This window comes from Ostrea edulis, chromosome 1, assembly GCF_947568905.1.
Source record: "Ostrea edulis chromosome 1, xbOstEdul1.1, whole genome shotgun sequence".
Lineage (NCBI taxonomy): Eukaryota > Metazoa > Mollusca > Bivalvia > Ostreida > Ostreidae > Ostrea > Ostrea edulis.
Genome location: NC_079164.1, coordinates 13,090,071 through 13,111,025, shown reverse-complemented (window position 1 = coordinate 13,111,025; position 20,955 = coordinate 13,090,071). Strand labels below are relative to the sequence as shown.

The 20,955-nt window shown below is 36.4% G+C and overlaps 2 protein-coding genes across 10 annotated transcripts in view; one reads left to right on the top strand and one right to left on the bottom strand.

Annotated features, from left to right (window-relative positions):
* Positions 1–20,955, top strand: part of LOC125664027 (metabotropic glutamate receptor 3-like) — a 55,431-nt gene that overhangs the window by 5,385 nt on the left and 29,091 nt on the right. Inside the window, exons 7-9 of one of the 4 annotated variants that reach the window (XM_056152716.1) lie at positions 743–856; positions 978–2,184; positions 2,360–2,616. The exons of 2 other annotated variants lie outside the window; for them this stretch is intronic. In XM_056152716.1, the coding sequence (XP_056008691.1) occupies positions 743–856; positions 978–2,184; positions 2,360–2,363 (1,325 nt within the window). In that variant the 3' untranslated portion in view covers positions 2,364–2,616. Of the gene's footprint in view, positions 1–742; positions 857–977; positions 2,185–2,359; positions 2,617–20,955 lie in introns of those variants that run through there. One more of the 4 variants, XM_048896513.2, reaches the window with a different exon arrangement.
* Positions 13,943–20,955, bottom strand: part of LOC125664029 (platelet endothelial aggregation receptor 1-like) — a 42,752-nt gene continuing 35,739 nt past the window's right edge. For 3 of the 6 annotated variants that reach the window (XM_048896516.2, XM_048896517.2, XM_048896518.2), the window contains 4 exons: positions 16,388–16,440; positions 16,070–16,222; positions 15,738–15,837; positions 13,943–15,463 (listed from right to left, as the gene is read on the bottom strand). In XM_048896516.2, coding sequence (XP_048752473.2) covers positions 15,061–15,463; positions 15,738–15,837; positions 16,070–16,222; positions 16,388–16,440 — 709 coding nt within the window. In that variant the 3' untranslated portion in view covers positions 13,943–15,060. Of the gene's footprint in view, positions 15,464–15,737; positions 15,838–16,069; positions 16,223–16,387; positions 16,441–16,534; positions 18,630–20,955 lie in introns of those variants that run through there. The other 3 variants (XM_048896519.2, XM_056152720.1, XM_048896520.2) reach the window with 3 other exon arrangements.

Below are 20,955 nucleotides of genomic sequence, written 5' to 3'. Positions count from 1 at the left end.
AGAATTTTCAAATTGATAATTGAGTTATGAAAATGCTGGAGGTAACACATAGTGATGAATCTCATAAACCCTATACAGAACACGAAATTAAGAGCAGAGGAAACACGGACCATAACAAACACCAGAGTAGAATCAGGTGCCTAGCATGAAGGAGCAAGCATCTCATTATGGTCGGGAAACTATATAATGACCAAGTAAACAGAATAACTGATCATCACACTCAGACGTAAAGAACCGTCTTGCAACTGCTATGAAAAATGTCGTACGATTTTGATAATTCCTAAGATCATTATAACGGCCAGAGAATTTGCAAAATGCTGACTTAAAACGAATTTATTGAAGCCCCTGTAGCATCATCGGCGTCGATTTCAAAATTAATCATACACAGAACATGTTTTCGCGTATTGAATCAGATCGGAGACATAAACATCATATGCAGTTTATGCATAATGCAATGTAATGTTGCTACATGATTATTAGAAGGTGAAGGTGGAACAGCTGAAATCAACACATCTGTCTTAAAGTTAAATCTTTAGTTTACCGTTACCGTTTGAGCATAATTTGATCGTCAAGATAACTAGTAAACGATTTTGCAATTTCCAAGACTTATCCACGAAAATATATTATTCTGTTGTCAAGAATATCAAAGACAAACACACAATTCGAATGATATATATTTTTTTTTTTACAGCAGATGAAATCATACATTTTTAGTGTTCCTGTTGTTTTACTGCATTAACAGATCCTTTCAACAGTACATTTCATTTTGTGGATGGAGTAGAGGGTCCGGCTCGATACAGTATTCTACAGTACTTAAGAAAAGATGACAGTTATGAATGGATCGACATTGGAAAATGTAAGACATCCTTATTTATACAATACATTCAGTGTCGTTTTCATTTTTTAAAAAATATTTTTATCAATACATTGAATACATAACTATAATGCCTGAATTTCTATTCAAATGTTTTATACAGTTTTAGAAAATGAATTGATGCTGAACGTACAGAGTGCATACGGGGAAATTTCTTCATGTTCCGCCTCCTGTTGGAAAGGTTATATAAAAAGAATAACCGAAAAATGTTGTTGGGAGTGCACTCCTTGCCCTGCAGGAGCCATTGCTAATTCGTCGAATAGTTACGTGTGTGTAAATTGCCCTATTGGATTCACCTCAAATGTAGACCGAAATGAATGTATACGAATAACTGTTTCGTATTTTACGTACGACAATCCATTTTCTATTGCTATTTTAGTGTTGTGTATACTCGGGTTTCTATTGTGTGTGGCAGTATCTGTTGTAGTCGTCAAAACCAGAAACACCCCTCTACTGAAAGCCACTGGCTTTGAAACAAGCATTGTCTTGCTGTTTAGCATTCTTCTGTCTTACTCATCGCCTTTTGTATTACTAAGTAAACCTACTTCCGGGTCTTGTGCACTAGCTCGTTTATTTATCGGTATGAGTTATACTTTGGCTTATTCTTCAGTTCTGTCGAAGTTAATTGTTTATAAAAGAGCTTTCGATGTGAGAGCAGGGATAAAACAGAGAGCGCTTAAGGGACAACATGTGCTCCGACCTTACATATGTACAATGAAGACGGCACTGTTACTATCCCTTGTCTTGTCAGCGGTGCAACTTCTTGCCATAATATTTTGGATGATTGTAGACACTCCTGCACATGATATAAGTTATGATGCTTTAGCACAGCAGCCCATCGGGCACCGAGCGTGTAAAGATTCCAGTGATTTCAGTTACTTTCTTCTGCTTTTCTGGCCTTTTATGCTCATGATTGTATGTTTAGTCTTCGCCATCAAAACAAGAAAACTCCCAGAAGGAATGAACGATTCTCGAGAAATCATGTATTGTTCATTTACCTCATCTGTCATCTGGTTGGCATTTGTTCCATTGTATGCTTTCTCAGGAACAGCCGCAGTGCGAGTTATCTCTCTTTGTGTTTCTCTGTTCATCCATGCAACCGTGTTTCTTGCTTGTCTTTTCCTAACAAAGATTTATATTGTTATATTTCGACCTGAGAAAAACAATAAAGCGAGGGTGATGAGAAGCAATGTTAGCAAAAGCCAGGACTCATGTGACGGGACCCTCGGCAAAGATGGTCAGAGGCACAAGAACAATCAGAACTCGCATTTTGACAAACATCACGAAGAGGAAACGTTATCCTATCGTAGGTTATAGCATTATCTGATGTTCTAATGATTATATTGTTTCAATGATAAAGAATAACTTTCCATGTAGGGAATGAGAAATATATCTCATATAAATGTATCCATGTTCATATGATCCATTACATTGCACGATAACATTGCTCGTGTGAAATTATCAACGTATTTTTATCCATTGTAGATGAGTTGGAACATGAAGACATCCAAACTAATGCTAAGCCTTCTGCAATAGTGTTCAAGAATGAAATATTTGAAACCATAAAGGAAAGTTACCTTGAACGGAACCCTCCTTTAAAGTTTGAAGATATCAGATCCTAAACTTATACAATGGACTTGTATCAGTGAAAATCCGCTCAGGATTGAACGCATAGGGTTGAAAGCACGATCGTTGTGCTTTATATGAAATATTTCAAATAAAGTATCTGTATTATATGATCATCTTAGATTTACGTCAAGTATCTGTGTCCCATTTCCATTCTCATAAGATTCTGTAGCAAGCGACAGTATGACGAGAATTCTATCGTAACCGAAAGCAGGTTTTTTGACTTGATCGATCTAGCGCAGTAGTCACACGCTGCTAGGATTTAGTTCTGCAGGTCATGAGTTCAACCCTTGTCAAGGACGGAAGTTGGTAGCAAAATAAAGCATTTTTATCTGCTTTATATTGAATATTTCTTGATTTTTCACTTTGGGCAGTTATGTTTATCTAAGAGTTCATTGCAATTGTTTTACATAGATATATATTTCTATATATGTCATCGAATTGATCGCTGTTTGTTACCTTCACGTTTTCATATGTATCTCGAAATAAAAATAATGAAAGACAACCCGAAAGTAATGCTTTTGAATGAAATATTTTTCTGCTCTTTTTTTTTTTTATACAACATTGTCCTTATAATGTTTGTGAAGAAGGTAAACTTTGAAATGCCCGCGACCGCATACATTTCTATGTTCACTTATTTTATCTTCCGGGACTTATATATGCTCTTAATGTAGTGGCACTGTACGTTTGAAGTTTCTCCTTCACAGCTGTTAATGTTTTCGTGAGATGCTAAGATAGAGGCTTGGTAGAACACTTACTGGATTCAGCAATGTATCTTTGTTTGTAAGGGTTTTTATGAAGGTTTGGAATCCAGTATAAGTATGGTAACTTATATTCATCCAACCCATTGATAGAGATATTAAATGTGTCTAAACTGGAGCATGGGTTTGAAGACTGTCATCTTTTGAAAGGGCAGTTGGAGTATAAGTACGATTACTGAAAGTGGAATTAATGCAAGTAGCTTAACATACAGTTGTAATAATGAGCCTTACAAACAAATACAATGTTATTGTAAACTTTATCAGCTGGAACCAAAACATATTCCTCGTGTAAGCTATCTAATTCTTTTATCACTTCTGGTTTACTAAACACAGAAGGATAAATGGTACGTACTTTTGTTTTGATGTGACTAATGCGATTTCAATATACCCCTTACACCTTAAATCCATTCTGACAATGTATCAATATTCTTTTTCATATTTAGCTCATCATCTGGCATAATCTTCGACAGAATTCATAATAGAGATTAAAATTTGTCGCCAAATAAAAGACGGAGGTTCTCTGTATTTAGGACCTTTTAGAACAAGTGATTTGAGGTCCTAATTTTCAACAATATCAACATCACCAGAAATGACATGTTCAACTGGACTATAGTTGAAAGAAGAAGAACAGATAGGTGGATTAAGTATAAGATGGTCTATATCTATGCACTCTAAAAAAAATTATAATTAAAAAGTTTGGATGCAATAGTAGAAGTATATATGTAGGAAATACAGGATGTAGACTTGAACTTGAAATAAGTAGGAATACACGACTGAACTCTTTTATGGCGAAGAATGTTGCTTATGTTGAGGGCATCTATTCCTTTGTTTTTAAATTTGAGCTTAAGGAACTGGCGGCATGATTCGAAAATAATATCACTCATGAACCGTGTTGGTTTAAAGAGCCTGTGATTGGCAACATCCATAGTCATGGAGTTCAGTCTGTATTCAGGTGTTGAAAATTCCAAGTATAGACTGGCCGTGGCTTCTTCAAATAATGTATGTAAAACTCAATGGAACAGAGTAGTTTTGTGTGAATAAGATGTGGAACTAATTGTCTGTTGACGTAAGGAAAAAGTGAATAAAACATGACATCATTTATACTTGTTCTTTTATATGAACGATATCCATGACTGCGTTTCCCTCTTTGAGTATTTGGAAAGAATCCCATCACATTCACGTTATTTCCTTGTGGACTAGTTAAATTTCCTACACCATATACATTATCACTGCATCCATATGAAAATGCAGTACCTAGATTCCTGATCCAGTAATCTTCTGGTTGTCTACGAAATGGGATACTTAATGTTGGATTGATTGTGATGATATGGCGTTTAAATTCACAAGACGTGTATCAATTTACATGAAATACAATTTGTCTGACATTAAAACTGTATCACATCATGGGTCTTTATATTTTATTCACTTTGAACAGATGTCTCTATGTGTGTGGGTGTATCTATGAACAGATGTCTCTATGTGTGTGGGTGTATCTATGAACAGATTAATTATTTTATATTGTTACTTTGTATGTGTACTTTATTGCCTACCACAAAAATTTACTCTGTAATTTATCTCTCAACGTTGCAATGATGTCATTTTATTATATATATATATATATATATATATATATATATATATATATATATATATGTGTGTGTGTGTGTGTGTGTGTGTGTGTGTGTGTGTGTGTGTGTGTGTGTGTCTATGTGGGTATATATATATGTATGTGTGTGTATGGTTGTGTGTGTGTGTGTGTGTGTGTATGGTTGTGTCTGTGTGTGGGTGTATCTATGTGTGTGTGTATATATCTCTGTGTGTGTGTGTGTGTGTGTGTGTATCTCTCTGTGTGTGGGTGTATGTGTGTCTTGGTGTGTATGTGTGTGTTGGTGTATCTGTGTGTGTTGGTGTGTCTGTGTATGTTGATGTATCTGTGTATGTTGGTTTATCTGTGTGTGTTGGTGTATGTGTGTGTGTTGATGTGTCTGTGTATGTTGATGTATCTGTGTGTGTTGGTGTGTCTGTATGTGGGTGAATATATGTGTGTGTGTTGGTGTATCTATGTGTGTTAGTGTGTGTGTCTCTGCGTGTGGGTGTATCGGTGTATATTTGGGTGTGTTGATGTGTTTGTGTGTGTTGGTGTATCTGTATATGTTGGTGTGTGTGTATCTGCGTGTGGGTGTATCGGTGTATATGTGGGTGTGTTAATGTGTTTGTGTGTGTTGGTGTATCTGTGTATGTAGGTATGTCTCTTTTTGTTGGTGTATCTGTGTGTATTGGTGTATATATGTGTATGGGTGTATATCTGTGTGTTGGTGTGTCTGTGTGTGTGGGTGTATCTGTCTCTATGTGTGTGTATCTGTGTGTATTGGTGTATCAGTGTGTGTGGATGTGTCTATGTGTGTTGGTGTATTTATGTGTGTTGGTGTATATGTGTGTGGGTGTATTTGTGTGTGTTGGTGTGTGTGTGTGTGCGTGTTGGTGTATCTGTGTGTGTTAGTTTATATGGGTGTCTTGGTATATCTGTGTGTGTTGGTGTATATGTGTGTGTTGATGTGTCTATGCGTGTTGGTGTATCTGTGTGTTGGCCTGTGTGTGTTGGTGTATCTATGTGTATGGGTGTATCTGTGTGTGTTGGTGTATATATGTGTGTTTGTGTATCTGTGTGTGTTGATGTCTCTGTGTGTGTTGATGTATCTGTCTCTGTGTGTGGGTGTATCTGTCTCTGTGTGTGGGTGTATCTCTGTGTGTTGCTGTGTATGTTTCTGTGTGGGTGTATATGTGTGTGTTGCTGTGTCTGTTTCTGTGTGAGTGTATCTGTGTGTGTTGGTGTATATATGTGTATGGGTATATGTGTGTGTGTTGGTGTATATATGTGTATGGGTGTATGTGTGTGTGTTGGTGTATATATGTTATGGGTGTATGTGTGTGTGTTGGTGTATATATGTGTATGGGTGTATGTGTGTGTTGGCGTGTCTGTTTCTGTGTGGGTGTATGTGTGTGTGTTGGTGTATATATGTGTATGGGTGTATGTGTGTGTGTTGGTGTATATATGTGTATGGGTGTATGTGTGTGTGTTGGTGTATATATGTGTATGGGTGTATGTGTGTGTTGGCGTGTCTGTTTCTGTGTGGGTGTATATGTGTGTGATGGCGTGTCTGTTTCTGTGTGGGTGTATCTGTGTGTGTTGGTGTATATATGTGTATGGGTGTATGTGTGTGTGTTGGTGTATATATGTGTATGGGTGTATGTGTGTGTGTTGGTGTATATATGTGTATGGGTGTATGTGTGTGTGTTGGTGTATATATGTGTATGGGTGTATGTGTGTGTGTTGGTGTATATATGTGTGTATGTGTGTGATGGCGTGTCTGTTTCTGTGTGGGTGTATCTATGTGTGTTGGTGTATATATGTGTATGGGTGTATGTGTATGTGTTGGTGTATCTATGTGTATGGGTGTATCTGTGTGTGTTGGTGTATATTTGTGTGTTAGTGTATCTATGTGTGTTGATGTCTCTATGTGTGTGGGTGTATCTATGCGTGTTGGTGTATCTATGTGTGTGGGTGTATCTATGTATGTTGGTGTATATATGTGTGTCGGTGTATCTGTGTGTGTTGGTGTGTGTGTGTGTGTTTTTGTATCTGTGTGTGTTGATATGTCTGTGTGTGTTGATGTATCTCTCTGTGTGTGGGTGTATCTATCTCTGTGTGTGGGTTTATATGTGTGTGTTGGTGTATCTGTGTGTGTGGGTGTATCTGTGTTTGTTAGTGTATATATGTGTGTCAGTGTGTGTTGGTTTATCTATGTTTGTTGGTGTATCTGTGTGTGTTGGTGCATATGTGTGTGTTGATGTGTTTGTGTGTTAGTGTGTCTGTGTGTGGGTGTGTCTGTGTGTTGGTGTGTCTGTGTGTGTTGATGATTCTGTGTGTGTTGTGTATCTGTGTGTGTTGGTGTGTCTGTGTGTGGATGGATTTTGGTGTATCTGTGTGTTGGCATGTTTGTATGTGGTGGTGTATCTACGTGTATGTATGTGTGTGTGTGTCTGTGTGTGGGTGGATGTTGGTGTATCTGTGTGTGTGGGTGTATCTGTGTGTGTTGGTGTATGTGTGTGTTTGTGTGTGTGTGCGTGTTGGAGTATCTGTGTGTGTTAGTGTATATGTGTGTCTTGGTGTGTCTGTGTGTATTGGTGTATCTGTGTGTGGGTGTATATATGTGTGTTTGTGTATCTGTATGTATTGATGTGTCTGTTTGTGTTGATGTATCTGTCTCTGTGTGTGGGTGTATATGTGTGTGTTGCTGTGTCTGTTTCTGTGTGGGTGTATCTGTGTGTGTTAGTGTATATATGTGTCGGTGTATCTCTGTGTGTTGGTGTGTCTGTGTGTGTTGTTGTGTATGCGTGTGTTGGTGTATCTGTTTCTGTGTGGGTGTATCTGTGTGTTTTGGTGTATATATGTGTATGGATGTATCTGTGTGTGTTAGTGTATATATGCGGGTTGGTGTATCTGTGTGTGTTGGTTTATTTATGTTTGTTGGTGTGTATGTGTGTTAGTGTGTCTGTGTTGTGGTGTGTCTGCGTGTGTTGGTGTGTCTGTGTGTGTTGGTGTGTCTGTGTGTGTTGGTGTATATATGTGTGTGTTGGTGTGTCTGTGTTGTGGTGTGTCTGCGTGTGTTGGTGTGTCTGTGTGTGTTGGTGTATATGTGTGTGTTGGTGTATATGTGTGTATGTTGATTTATCCATGTTTGTAAGTGTATCTGTGGGTGTTGGTGTATCTATTTGTGTTGGTGTGTCTGTGTGTGTTGGTGTGTCTGTGTGTGTTGGTGTATATGTGTGTGTTGGTGTGTCTGTGTGTGTTGGTGTATATATGTGTGTGTTGGTGTGTATGTGTTGTGGTGTATCTGCGTGTGTTGGTGTGTCTGTGTGTGTTGGTGTATATGTGTGTGTGTTGGTGTGTCGTTGTTTGTTGGTGTGTCTGTGTGTATACTTGCTTGTGGGGGTATGTCTGTCTCTGTGTATGGGTGTATCTGTGTCTGTTGGCGTATCTATGTGGGTTGGTGTATTGGTGAGTGTAGGTGTGTCTGTTTCTGTGTGTGGGTGTGTCTGTCTTTGTGTGTGTTTGTGTGTGGCTGTATCTCTGTTTGTGTCTGTGTGTGGGTGTATCGGTTTCATTATCTGCATCTCGTATAGTTTCAGGTTGACTAATTATAGCATCGAAAATATCCTCACTTTGAAATTGAATGGAAGTGCGCAAAAGGTTGACTAAATAAGACTTCTAATCGCATCTGATTATGCATTTGGAGAACGCAAGTTGAATATCACACATACCAAATTAAGACACAATTATATACTTAATTTAGATGTAATCGATTTAATTTTATTATGGGTGAGGGTATATCGTTTTCTCATTGCTTGAAGAAATTTAAATAACTTTCAGAAACAAGTGTTTGATACAAACGTCACTGTTTAACCATTTTCATGTAACCGACCACTATCGTTTACAAGATGATTGCCATTTCATTAAGAAATGTTTTAATAATCAGTTATTTTCTAGTTTTCAAAAGTTATCAAGGAATCTGGTAGATTGTTATGAAGGTCTCGAACTTGTAATTATGATAAACAATCGCAAATGTATGTAAACAGTATTTGTTTTCACGGTGGAGATCTTTAACGTTGTTAAAACTATATGGCTCACGGCGGGTGTGACCAGTCGACTGGGGATGCTTACACCCCTATGCACCTGATTCCACCTCTGCTTTATCCAGGGGTCCGTGTTTGCCCAACTATCTATTTTGTATTGCTTATATGAGTTATGAGATTGATCACTTTTCGTTATATTCACCTTTCATTGATCACAATTAGTTATATTCACCTGTTGGTATTGGTGCACTATCATACATATCAAATCACAAAATGATGAAAGACCAGATTGAGTATCCCTGTTTATCATATAGCTACAGTGTACTTGTCAGTGTTCATAAAGTATGTAGAAATGTAGCATGCAGTACCATTAATGAACGTCACATTTTAAGGAAATAATAGCATCCATTCCGAAACCTTTGAATTCCGTAGGTATCCGGGTTAGAATAGGTTCTCAGTACCCCCTTGTTTGTTTTAACAGGCAAGTAAATGGGGCGGTCCTTCGGAAGAGACCACATAAACCGAGGTCCCGTGTCACATCAGGTGTGGCACGATAAAGATCCCTCCCAGCTCAATGGCCATAAGCGCCGAGCATAGGTATACATTTTGCAGCCCTTCACCGGCAGTGGTGACGTCTCCATATGAGTGAAATATCCTCGAGAGGGACGTTAAACAATATTCAATCAATCCATCAACCTTTTGGATAGAAGTTAACGTTATTTCACTCTAAGCTAGCGGACCAGCCATTCTTTAGTAAGCTTTGGTAACTGATTCAGTTGTTATAAATATTAAGCATCAATTACGTCTTGTATCATTTTTACCTTATTTACAGTTACAGTTATATACAGTTACAGTTATTTACAGTTATAAGTACCAGCAAATATAGATATATCATTTTAATGCTTTACATCATTTTTATAACTGTATTCGCTTTGGGAATCCAACAGTTTTTAAAGTATATGGTGTTTATATAGGAGTTCAACCCCAGGCAGGGGCGGAAGTGAGTATCCATGAAAGGTGAAGATAACGAACAATGATCAATCTCATAACTCCTATAAGCTATACAAAATAGATAGTTGGGCAAACACGGACCCCTGGATACACCAGATGTGGGATTAGGTGCCTACCATATATCTCTAACGGTGAATTTCTCTGTGATTTATATAAAAATGTTTCTTCACTTAAGACACCTATATTTGATGAAGAGTGTATTGCAATCTGTGTGCTTTATAGAAATGGAGCGTGTATGTTGTACAATCTTAATTTTACGACAGATGTCTATGTTATTCCCTGTGTTTATATATATATATATATATATATATATATATATATATATATTCAATAAATTCTTTAAATAAAATCCAATACTCAAACTTTTATCTATCTATCTATCTATATACAAAGCACTAAAATGACCAACGACACAAACAACCAGATTGTAAAATTTTCGGGACGACCAGTCCTTTCTTCAGGACAAACGAAAAAAATTACATAATGTGGCCAATATCAACAAAGAATCATAACAAAAACTACATATAGATACATTTAGCACCACAACTACACTAATCTACAAACGTATTTTCAATGCAGACTACATGTTTCTTGGTCTTTAGGCTTGTCAATCAATGGTAAAAGCGGAGCGAATTAGGTCATGTCTTATTCGTCCAAAGAGCTGATCCAAAATGTACAAAGTGATAAAAAAGACTTAATTAATCTCAAGTGGAACGAGTTAACCCTCATACGTTGAAAAATAGTAAAGCTAACTCGTACCCAGAGAGATTCTATTTTAACTATGCATTAAGAATAAATAATTATAAAAAATAATAAGAAAAAAGGTATCAGCAAAAAAACAACAACAAAAAACTATGTAAATGAATGAACACTATAAGAATGAAGTAAGAAATGAAAAAAAAATTGAGAGAAAAGTAATGTAAATTACAAGTTTGAATAAATAAACAAAATGGACCAACTCCAAACAAAAACAAAGAATAAGCAGCCTATATGGCAAGCCCTTTTACTATTTATTCAAAAAATAAGATATCTCTTTAAATTAAAGATAGATCTCTTATTTTAAGAGATATCTCTTTACAATGAGAAATATCTCTTAACCTTAAGAGATATCTCTCTCAAAAAGAGATATCTCTTTCACTTAGAGAGATATCTTTTTCACTTAGAGAGATATCTTTTTCACTTAGAGAGATATCTCTTTTACTTTTAGAGATATCTCTTACACTTAAAGAGATATCTCTTTCACTGAGAGAGATATCTCTTTCACTGAGAGAGATATCTCTTATACTTTAAGAGATATCTCTTTCAATTAGAGAGATATCTCTTTCACTTAAAGATATATCTCTTTTACTCTGAAAGATATCTCTTTTACTTTGAGAGATATCTCCTTCACTTAAAGAAATATCTCTCTAAGATTCCTAGAGAGATATCTCTCAAAGTATAAGAGATATATCTTAATCGTTGAAAAAGAGATATCTCTCAAAGAGAAAGAGATATCTCTTTCCACTATTTTTAATAGTTTGAATACTTAAGGAATTCTCCCTAAAACGGAAACCCGCCAAAGCCACTTACCATGATTGGCTGGCGTGTTGCTAAAACGCGGAACGGTAAACGGAACGGAAAGCGAAAATATATTCTGCAATAATGTTATGAAGAGTTCAGCATTTTTGCAAAATCAAAAGGTTTATTATGAACAAGGAATGCAAAAATTACAGAGAGAACAGGAAGTGATCCTCAGAATTCACCATTTCATATTGATACCTCATACTAATGCATTATTACAGAGTGTATGTATTTTTACACGGTGTATTTTGTGGATGAATGTACCAACAGGCGCTTGCTTAATAATTTGCATAGTGATTTTTTTAATATTAAAAATATCAAGCAAGCGCCTGTTGGCATCATCCGGCTTTGTCACCCCCCCCCCATATTTTAATAGTACGTTGTTTCACAAATGAAGAAAAAAATGAATAAGATAACATACTGAAAAATACTTGAATTATAATTGAACCCCCTTTCAAATCCTAGTACTTTATTCTGGCTGGTATCGTAAGAAAACGATTTTAAGAGCCCATCCAATGAATAAAATGTACACCCCCCGAAAACAACATCTTATTTAAAGAGATATCTTATTTTTCAAGTCTTGAAAATTATTGAAATTATGATATTTGAAATGCAATGATAGTGAATAAGACATAATGTGTGTTATGTGTGAGTTTAAGGTGTGCGTTTGTCTTAAATATCACACCCCACAGAGTATTTGAGTGTGTATAGTCTCATTTTGTTTCAAATAAGTATAAAATGTCTAGTGGATTAAAAAAGTCCTTTTAATATTCCCTACGGTTGTAAACCTTTTCTTTATTATAAATTTGCTTAGTGAAAACTTAGTATTATAACTTATGGAGTTTTCGGTAAACAATGTAGTCTATAAAACAACAACAAAATAGATGTCTTCTCATGCAGTCCATATTCTTTTGTGTATATTTTAATCTCTTTTCGTTGACAACTTGGCAGGGGTCGAAATTAGCGAGAAATACTCGCAAAATGCGAGTACATGTGAAAAATAGCGAGTAAAAATAATGGACACTCGAAAATCTTAGCGAGTGGTGATTTACAAACTATGATCGTATCGTATCCGTTTTATACGGTGATGCGCTATTCGCTTTTCTCAAACTTGCACTCTGAATCATACAAACGCTTACATGAACGACCGATTTCAATAACCGTTTTTATCCGGATTTTTCTTTTATGATTTTTTAAGAAACTCGGAGTCAAACAAATGCTTTAGAGATTGGACATCGCATATCGACATGTGCCACGAGTCCTGTTCACCTATAGGGGTGATTAAATTGAATAATTCCAAGTATGACGTTTTTGTTATTCATTTATCTACAAAAAAATATCGAAATCTATGTTTTACCAAGTCTTCCGGTAGTTATTTTTATCAGAATCATGAGAATGTCATTGTCATATTGAGGTCGGGTTGTAGTGACGACACGGGTGTATTTCTCACCGCGTAGACGATTATCAAAAAAGTCATAGGACTCGTGATCGTGCTGCTTATAAAGCCATGAGTCCTGTATTCGCTTTAAAAAATCACTAGTGACAACCCTGATGTGGCATGAAATTGGAAGACTGGATCTAGACCTGCGGTAAACAAGTCGTGGATTAGACTGTTAGAGGTGCGATAATCAAGAGACCTAGACATTGCACCATATGACTTACGTAACTTAGTGTCTTGTCCAAACGCTGCCTGTTGACCCACTAGGCTCAGTAATGATGGGGAAAATCACTGATTGAAAATATATATATATAAAAAGAGCACTGCTTCATTATTTTCATTTTAGCTTGTAGGTTTTCATTTTAGCCTGTGGATTTTTTACCCACAGGCTAAAATTAGCCTGTGGTAGAAAAAGTTAATTTCGACCCCTGCTTGGCGTCAGCAATATCTTTATACACATTCGACTATTCATGGATCGGAAGAAGGAAACCAACCTAAAAATACTTGTAGCAAACTACCAAGGCTTCGGTTACAAATCTGTAGATATGTAGAATATGAAATGCATTGACAAAACAAGTGATTACAAAATAGTATGTCCTTTTATGAAGACTTGCAATGAAACACATACTTAATTATTCATTATTTGCTAGTCAATTGTTATGACTTGCAGTATTTCTTGCTATATATATAATTGGCACACTGATTTTGACTACGGATAACTCGGTTTACCTGATCAAGATATAGGGATCACGGCGGGTGGTACCGATCGGCAGGGGATACTGGCTCTTCCTATGTACCTGATCCCACCTCTGGTGTGTCCAAGGGTCCATGTTTGCCGAACTATTTATTTTGTATTGCTTATAGGAGTTATGAGATTGACCGTTCGTTATCTTCACTTCACCTATCATATATATATACCACGGTATATATATATATATATATATGCATGTATGTGTGTGTGGGGGTCCTTATGCATCATTCTTTTATTCATCTTTTAATCTTCAGAAAATTCTTGTCATCTGTTGAAAGGAAATCAAATAGCAAAACAAGCACATTTTACTTATAGTCATCACTTACAGGTAAACACAGTCACACATCTAACAATAAACATCATTTCAATTTAACTCTCTAACCGACAATGAACAAATAAAGTTACATACAAATCCTAATTTAACAAATGCTCATGATAATAAACAACAAATCAAAGATAAACATAGTTATAAGCGATCCTGATATATAGAACAGATAACACTCAATATGTAGTAATAAAGAAAAAAAGTCATTCGCTGGAACTATTATTCACAAATAGGGAAGTAGAAGCAAACGGAATAAATTTGAGACATAAAGCACTCTTACAAAAACAAAAATGAAAAAAAAAGTTAACACAAGCAAACCAAAACCAGACACAGGAAATGTACAGAGACAACAAAATGTGGAACTTGTATGCACGGGATCAGCATTTTGCTCTCCACATTATGTTTACATCTATATTACAAACTGGTTATATGATGCACTATTTCTAACAGACACATAGCAGTAACAATATATCGAAGTAAATATCAATAACAGCAGTATAAAGAATGACATTTAAATTCATTTTCATAAATGAACAATGGGAGATAACAAACAGTGATACATATCCTTAATCTTATAAAGAATAGAAGATTAGGATAGGGAAAATCCAACACAATAATGATGAAATTGACAAGGCAGATGCATCTGTGCATATAGGTAAGTGTCGTTTTTGACGGTAGCTTAACATAGACTTCCGTTCCTTGTAGAGGGACTTTTGCACATGTTGCTAATACTTTGATATAGACCGTGAACACTTCCGCTCCCGATCAACGTCTGAATAAAATGTGTACTAATATGCTTGAATGTGCTTATATTACATTGTTCACGTTAGTATCCAAACCATCGACCTTTTGGTTACCGGCCGAAGGTGTTGGATTCTATTGAGTCACGTGGTCAAGTAATAGCAATACTTTTCCAATTCTTGGCTGTTAGTTAAGGGTTTAATTGAAAATATATATATATAAATCTAAGTTCCGTGTGATTTGTTAGCTATTTAATTAGAAACATTACCGTTACTTCAATGAGAGTTAGTTATATGTTATGACATCTCCCCAATCCCACTGAATATCCCATCTATCTATCTATATCCTGGTACTATGTCCGCCATCACCATCAGTTATCACAACGGCAACGCTGTACCATTTATTTTCTTTCTCGTCCTCTCTCACATTTACGGACATGTTTCGACTTAATTGGGCTGATGTTTGCAAGTTCATATCGCAATACACGTCATTACAGTCTTGATTAAGGAAATTATCATTTAGACCGTTGGTACGAAGACTTAGTACATTGTAATCTTTTGATTCCACTGTATCATATTGGGGGTCTATTTCTCGGGAAGCGATGGACGGACATCTCGTATCTTGGTGGAAAGAGTTTTCCTCTTGTCTACCCATCGTGTCTGGTCCATCTGGCTGACTTTCTAAAGAGTGATGGCTAACTGTTATGCTTTTCTGGTGTTGTAAAGGACTACAGGTGAAATTGCTAGTAATAAATAAGCAATATAATTGTCAAAGCTTCTTATTGCAATAATGTTTAAGATGAAACATACAAACGTGTAACTGAATGTGTATTTTAGCAATACAAACATTATTTTCAAAGTAAGTGATCATATGGCACCTACTAGTCAGATTAATTATTTAGGTTTCAATATTTATCGAATCATAGTCAAATGTTTCTGTGATTGTAATATGATGCTGCATTTGCAATCCGTTTTAATACGTGAGGTATACAAAGACAGTCTATACTTTGTGCTCACCGATGTTTGTAAAGATAACAACCTCCAGTTGCTAGGACACATATCGCTGCCATTGCTGCAATACCCCTCAACATCCAGTTGGAAGTTTCACTCATATCTTCTGTAATTTGGTGTAAAATATTACCAAATCGTGAAGAAAGAAAAATACCCACAGGAATTGCATTTTTTTCAATTACCCGGTAACACCAAATGATATTGAGATAAAATCGAACGTGAATAGATAGTAAAAAGATCAGCTTTGGTCTCGTAACATAATTGTAAGCCCTCGTAGAAGAATTGCATGCATTTATACAGAGAGATGCCGGAGATATTGGGAATTTGAAATATTTTACCTCGACTATTCTTCTGATTGTATAACGTTGTACAGCCTGTACTTTTATCACACATCGATGCGTCACATTCGCAAGGTGTTCTACACAATTTCCCGTAAAATCCAAGTTTGCAACTTTCCTTACAATTGAATCCAATCCAACCTAGCTCGCACTCTGCAGAGTGTGATAAAAACGAATTGAAATATAAAGAAATATAATGATATATGCTTTGAATATTTCCTTACAAACATTACACTACTCTTTCAAATTAAACAAATAACCTCAATTGCCTTTACATTGTCATTCGATACTTAACACTACGTTATGCATCCCACGTACCTTTGCAGTTTCCGACATCGTCTTTATACCAGTTATACTGACACGTATTGTTGCTAAAATATAAGAATATATGTTATTTTTGAACTTGATATCAACTCAATCAATTTATGCTTGATTGTGAACGATATTGTTAATTATTTGACTTACCTGTTTGAACAACAAAATGTTTCGTTGAACTGAAACATGAAAATTAATCCAAGCAGGAAGTTCATTTTCCTTAAAATATTGGTACCTAAAGGTCTAGTTTCAAACAGTAATCAGTAAGATGGCAGTCATCCGTAATCTTTAGCACAAACTGTACACTATCTAATCAGGATTTACCGAGACGGATTATATCTTAAGATATCTGGAGGTATTCTAAGAAAATTCAATAGCAAATGAGACCTTCAAAACGGATGAATATCACCTCACAGAGTGCGTGGTGACAACTCCACATTTTTCAATGCATATTTTATCACCCAGGGAAGTTTTTAGAATTAATTTTTATTAATAACTCAAATGACGGTGTCGTCTGCAACTATTTTTGTCGTGACATCCCTGCTATAAAACAATAGAAGTATCATCAACAGGCTGTTTGCAAAAGATGAAGAAAAAAAACAGCAACAACGAATGATAAAACTCATAAATTCTATACAAATACCAAATTGAAATCAGGAAAAGCATGGATCACTGGAAACATTTGGGATCAGGTGTATAGAAGGGGTAAACATTCCCAGTTTACCAGTCACGCCTGCCATGTGCCCTCTGTGTTGATCAGGCAAACGGAGTAATCCGTAGTTAAAATCAGTGAGGAAAGAATGGCCTAAAATTGGAATGAATCAGGTCAGGCAGCATTTCATCTAATGACAAGTTGTATTGCAAACAAGATCATTATAGAACAACGAGTAGTTATAGCAAGACGTATTCCTGCTGAAATGTTGGAATATCTGTTATGTCTGTCCTTGATATCAAACTAAATCATTTATGCTTCATTGTGAACGATATTGTTATTTGCTTCGTAATTACCTAATTGAACAACAGAATATTTCGTTGAACTGAAACATGAAAATTCAATTCAAGGGGGAAGTTCATTTTCCTTAATATATTGGTTTTTAGAGACCTAATTTTAAACAGTAGTCAGTAAAATTGCAGTCTTGTGAAATATTTGACACAACTGTACACTATCTAATCAAGATTTACCAAAATGGATTATATCCTAGGATATTTTGTGATATTTCAAGAATTTTCAATATTAGATAAGACCTGCAAAACGGATAAATATAAGAATGCATGGTAACATCTCGACATTTTGCAAGACATATTTTCATCATCTAGGGAAGATTTTAGAATAATTTTCATTTATAATTTTAAAAAATGACGATGTCGTCTACAACTATTTTTGTGGTGACATCTCTGCTAAAACACAGTAGAATTGTCTCCTTTAATACCGTGTTTGCCCACCTCTTTGTTTTGTATTACTTGTAGGAGTTATGAAATTGATCACTGTTCGTTATCTTCGCCTTTCTGTTGATCACTCTTTTGCTTCGTTTTGTATCAATATAATGTACAATATTTGAAAACCATGCCAGGTCTGGTTGGTTTAAATTCTAGTAATTGCGGGCGTCATTGTTGGGAATCATTTCTGGTTAAGTGCCTAACCTTATTTTAGTTTTCTTTGTATGCTTAAAGCACTTATCTTGATTAATGTATCAGAAATAGATCATTGCATTTTACAACGTATTTTGAAGCGAATAACAAAACAATTTCTGATAGTTTAAGCATTTAATGTCAGTCGTTCATGACAATAAAATTTCTTTTCTAATGTAGGCCATAATTATATGGTCGTTATCACGATCTAATTTTCCAATACAGTCTGTCCTTAGGTACATGTAATATACTGTCTCGCGTGTTTCATCCCAATTGTAAGCGCTCTTTAATATTGAATTTGACTACGGATTACTCCGTGCTGGACATGTTGTTATGAGATAGAACACCATTAGCAAATCAAACACAAAGACAATTTAAAGATTTAATACAATTTGTTTACAATTATTCAAAGAAAACTAAACGATGTTCATGGATAATATAATCATATTAATGGCTCACGGTGGGTGTGACCGGTCGACAGGGGATGCTTACTCCTCCTAGGCACCTTATCCAATTGTGGAGTGTCTAGGGATCTGTGTTCGCCAACTATCTACTTCGTATTGCTTATAGAAGTTATGAGATTGATAACTGTTCGTTATCTTCACCTTTCATATATCAATAAATCAATAACAAATTACTATCTTTCGATAATTATATAATATCAGTTTCCGATACTGTTTTAATACCGAGCTGAATCCCCACACGAGAATAAAAGGTGTTTATAACATACAGAAGTTCGCATTTAGTCGCCTTCATACGACAGGCAAGCGGTACTGATGACCTATTCTAACCCGGACCTCCCACGGGACAACAACAAGTAAAGTTTGATAGATTGATTTGATTGCTAAAAGTTGATGTTTTATCCAACCTGTAGAAAAACCTATATTAGGTCCTGTTACATTATCCAGTCAAATCTGTTAGAGTTATCCCTCTTTGTGTATTGATTTATTAGTATGTGTATTGAACATGCGCATTGTGTGAAATTGTGTTTTCCGGTTATCAAATATAGATGTTGAAGCATGGCTGATTGCTTTTGTTGTCTCTGAAATCGAGCCGCCATCCGGCCATACTTCAACACAAAACATTACATGGTGTCAGAATTCTCATTGAAATGGATATAACAGGCATCCCTACGCCATGTATGGACTGGAATTCGACAAATCTGGTCGATAGCTGGAAAACGTTTCAGCAGCACGTGCAGTTGATCTTCGATGGCCCCTTGAAGGACAAGGATGACGCTATCAAGATAAGCTACTTACTTATTTGGATCGGCGATAAGGGTCGCGATGTCTTTAACACATGGACATTAAATAACGATGAGAAGAAGGAACTTAACACCTACTACACATGCTTCATGCAGTATGTTCAGCCAAAACTTAACCCCGTTTTTAGCAGGTTCAAGTTCAACAATAAAATCCAGGGCCAACTGTCGATAGAGCAATTTGTGATCAGATTACGTTTATTGGCGAAAGACTGTCAATATAATGATCCTGACAAAATGATTCGTGACCGAATTGTCTTCGGAACAAACTCGAGCAAAATCCGGGAGAAACTAATCAACGAAGGAGATAAGCTTACCTTGGACAAAGCGATACAAATTGCACAGAGCCATAAGTACTCACAAGAACAACTGAAGTCTCTGGGAAACACTACACAGGAGGTGCACGCAGTTGCTTCTCGAGGAGGAAATTCGCACAGAAGGAAATTCGGGACTCCAGGACAAGTTAGTGAATCGAAACCGTATAGTGGTGCCAATCATTCCGGACAAAGAGCACGCGCGAATGACACAAGTGAAGCGTCCGAGAAACCTATATGTCCGAACTGTGGATACAAGCATAGGAAGAAAGAGAAGTGTCCCGCACGCGGAAAAACTTGTAAACTTTGCAGCAAACGAAACCATTTCGCAAAAGTATGCCGTAGCGGCAGGAAAGTACATGAAGTTTGCGAACCATATGTACCGACAGCCAGAGCAGAATATCCTTTGCATGCCTCAAATGACAATTTTACTGATTTATTAGTTGATTGTATCAGTAATGTACATGCTGTAAAAAATCCTGATGTTTTGTATGATCATAATCAAGCATTTACATATGTTACATTAGGTCCAAAGAATGTACATCTCAAATGTAAACTTGACACAGGGTCTCAAGTTAATGTCATACCACTAGGTACTTTTAAGCAACTAGGTATTGCTGATCAGTTGAATCCATCGTCTGAATTGTCTGGGTATGCAGGGTCCACCTTAGAACTCTAGGTCCATGCAAATTAGCTGTCAATGTTGGAGATCAGACATACGACACTTACTTTCACATAATTGATCCCAAAGGTAGACATGCCCCACCTATCCTAGGATTATCCTCATGTATGACAATGGGTTTAGTTAAGTTTGTTAACTATGTGACAGTTAACCAGTCTGTGTCAAATAGTAGTCCAGACAGTGTACTAGACAAACCGACTGTACTGACGAAGTTCAAGGATGTTTTTGAAGGTCTTGGGTTGTTCCCAGGGGAATGTACTATTCACATAGACCCCGATGCTGTACCTGCTGTCAACCCCCCTCGTAGAATACCACAAGCTTTAGGTGACAGAGTTAAAGCGGAACTAGAACGCATGGAAAAACTCGAGGTCATCACTAAGGTTGATTCTCCGACACGATGAGTAAATTCCATGGTAGTGGTTGAGAAACCATCTGGAGCCTTGAGAATTTGTCTTGACCCCAGAGATTTGAACAGGGTTATACATCGACCTCATTATCCAATGAAAACCCTTGGCGACATTTTACCCGAACTCTCTGGTGCACGTTACTTTACAAAACTTGATGCACGCTCAGGTTATTAGACACTTAAGCTTGACGATGACTCTAGGCTACCTCACTACATTCAAAACCCCATATGGCAGATACCGCTTTCTCAGACTGCCCTTTGGGCTTAAATCTGCGCAAG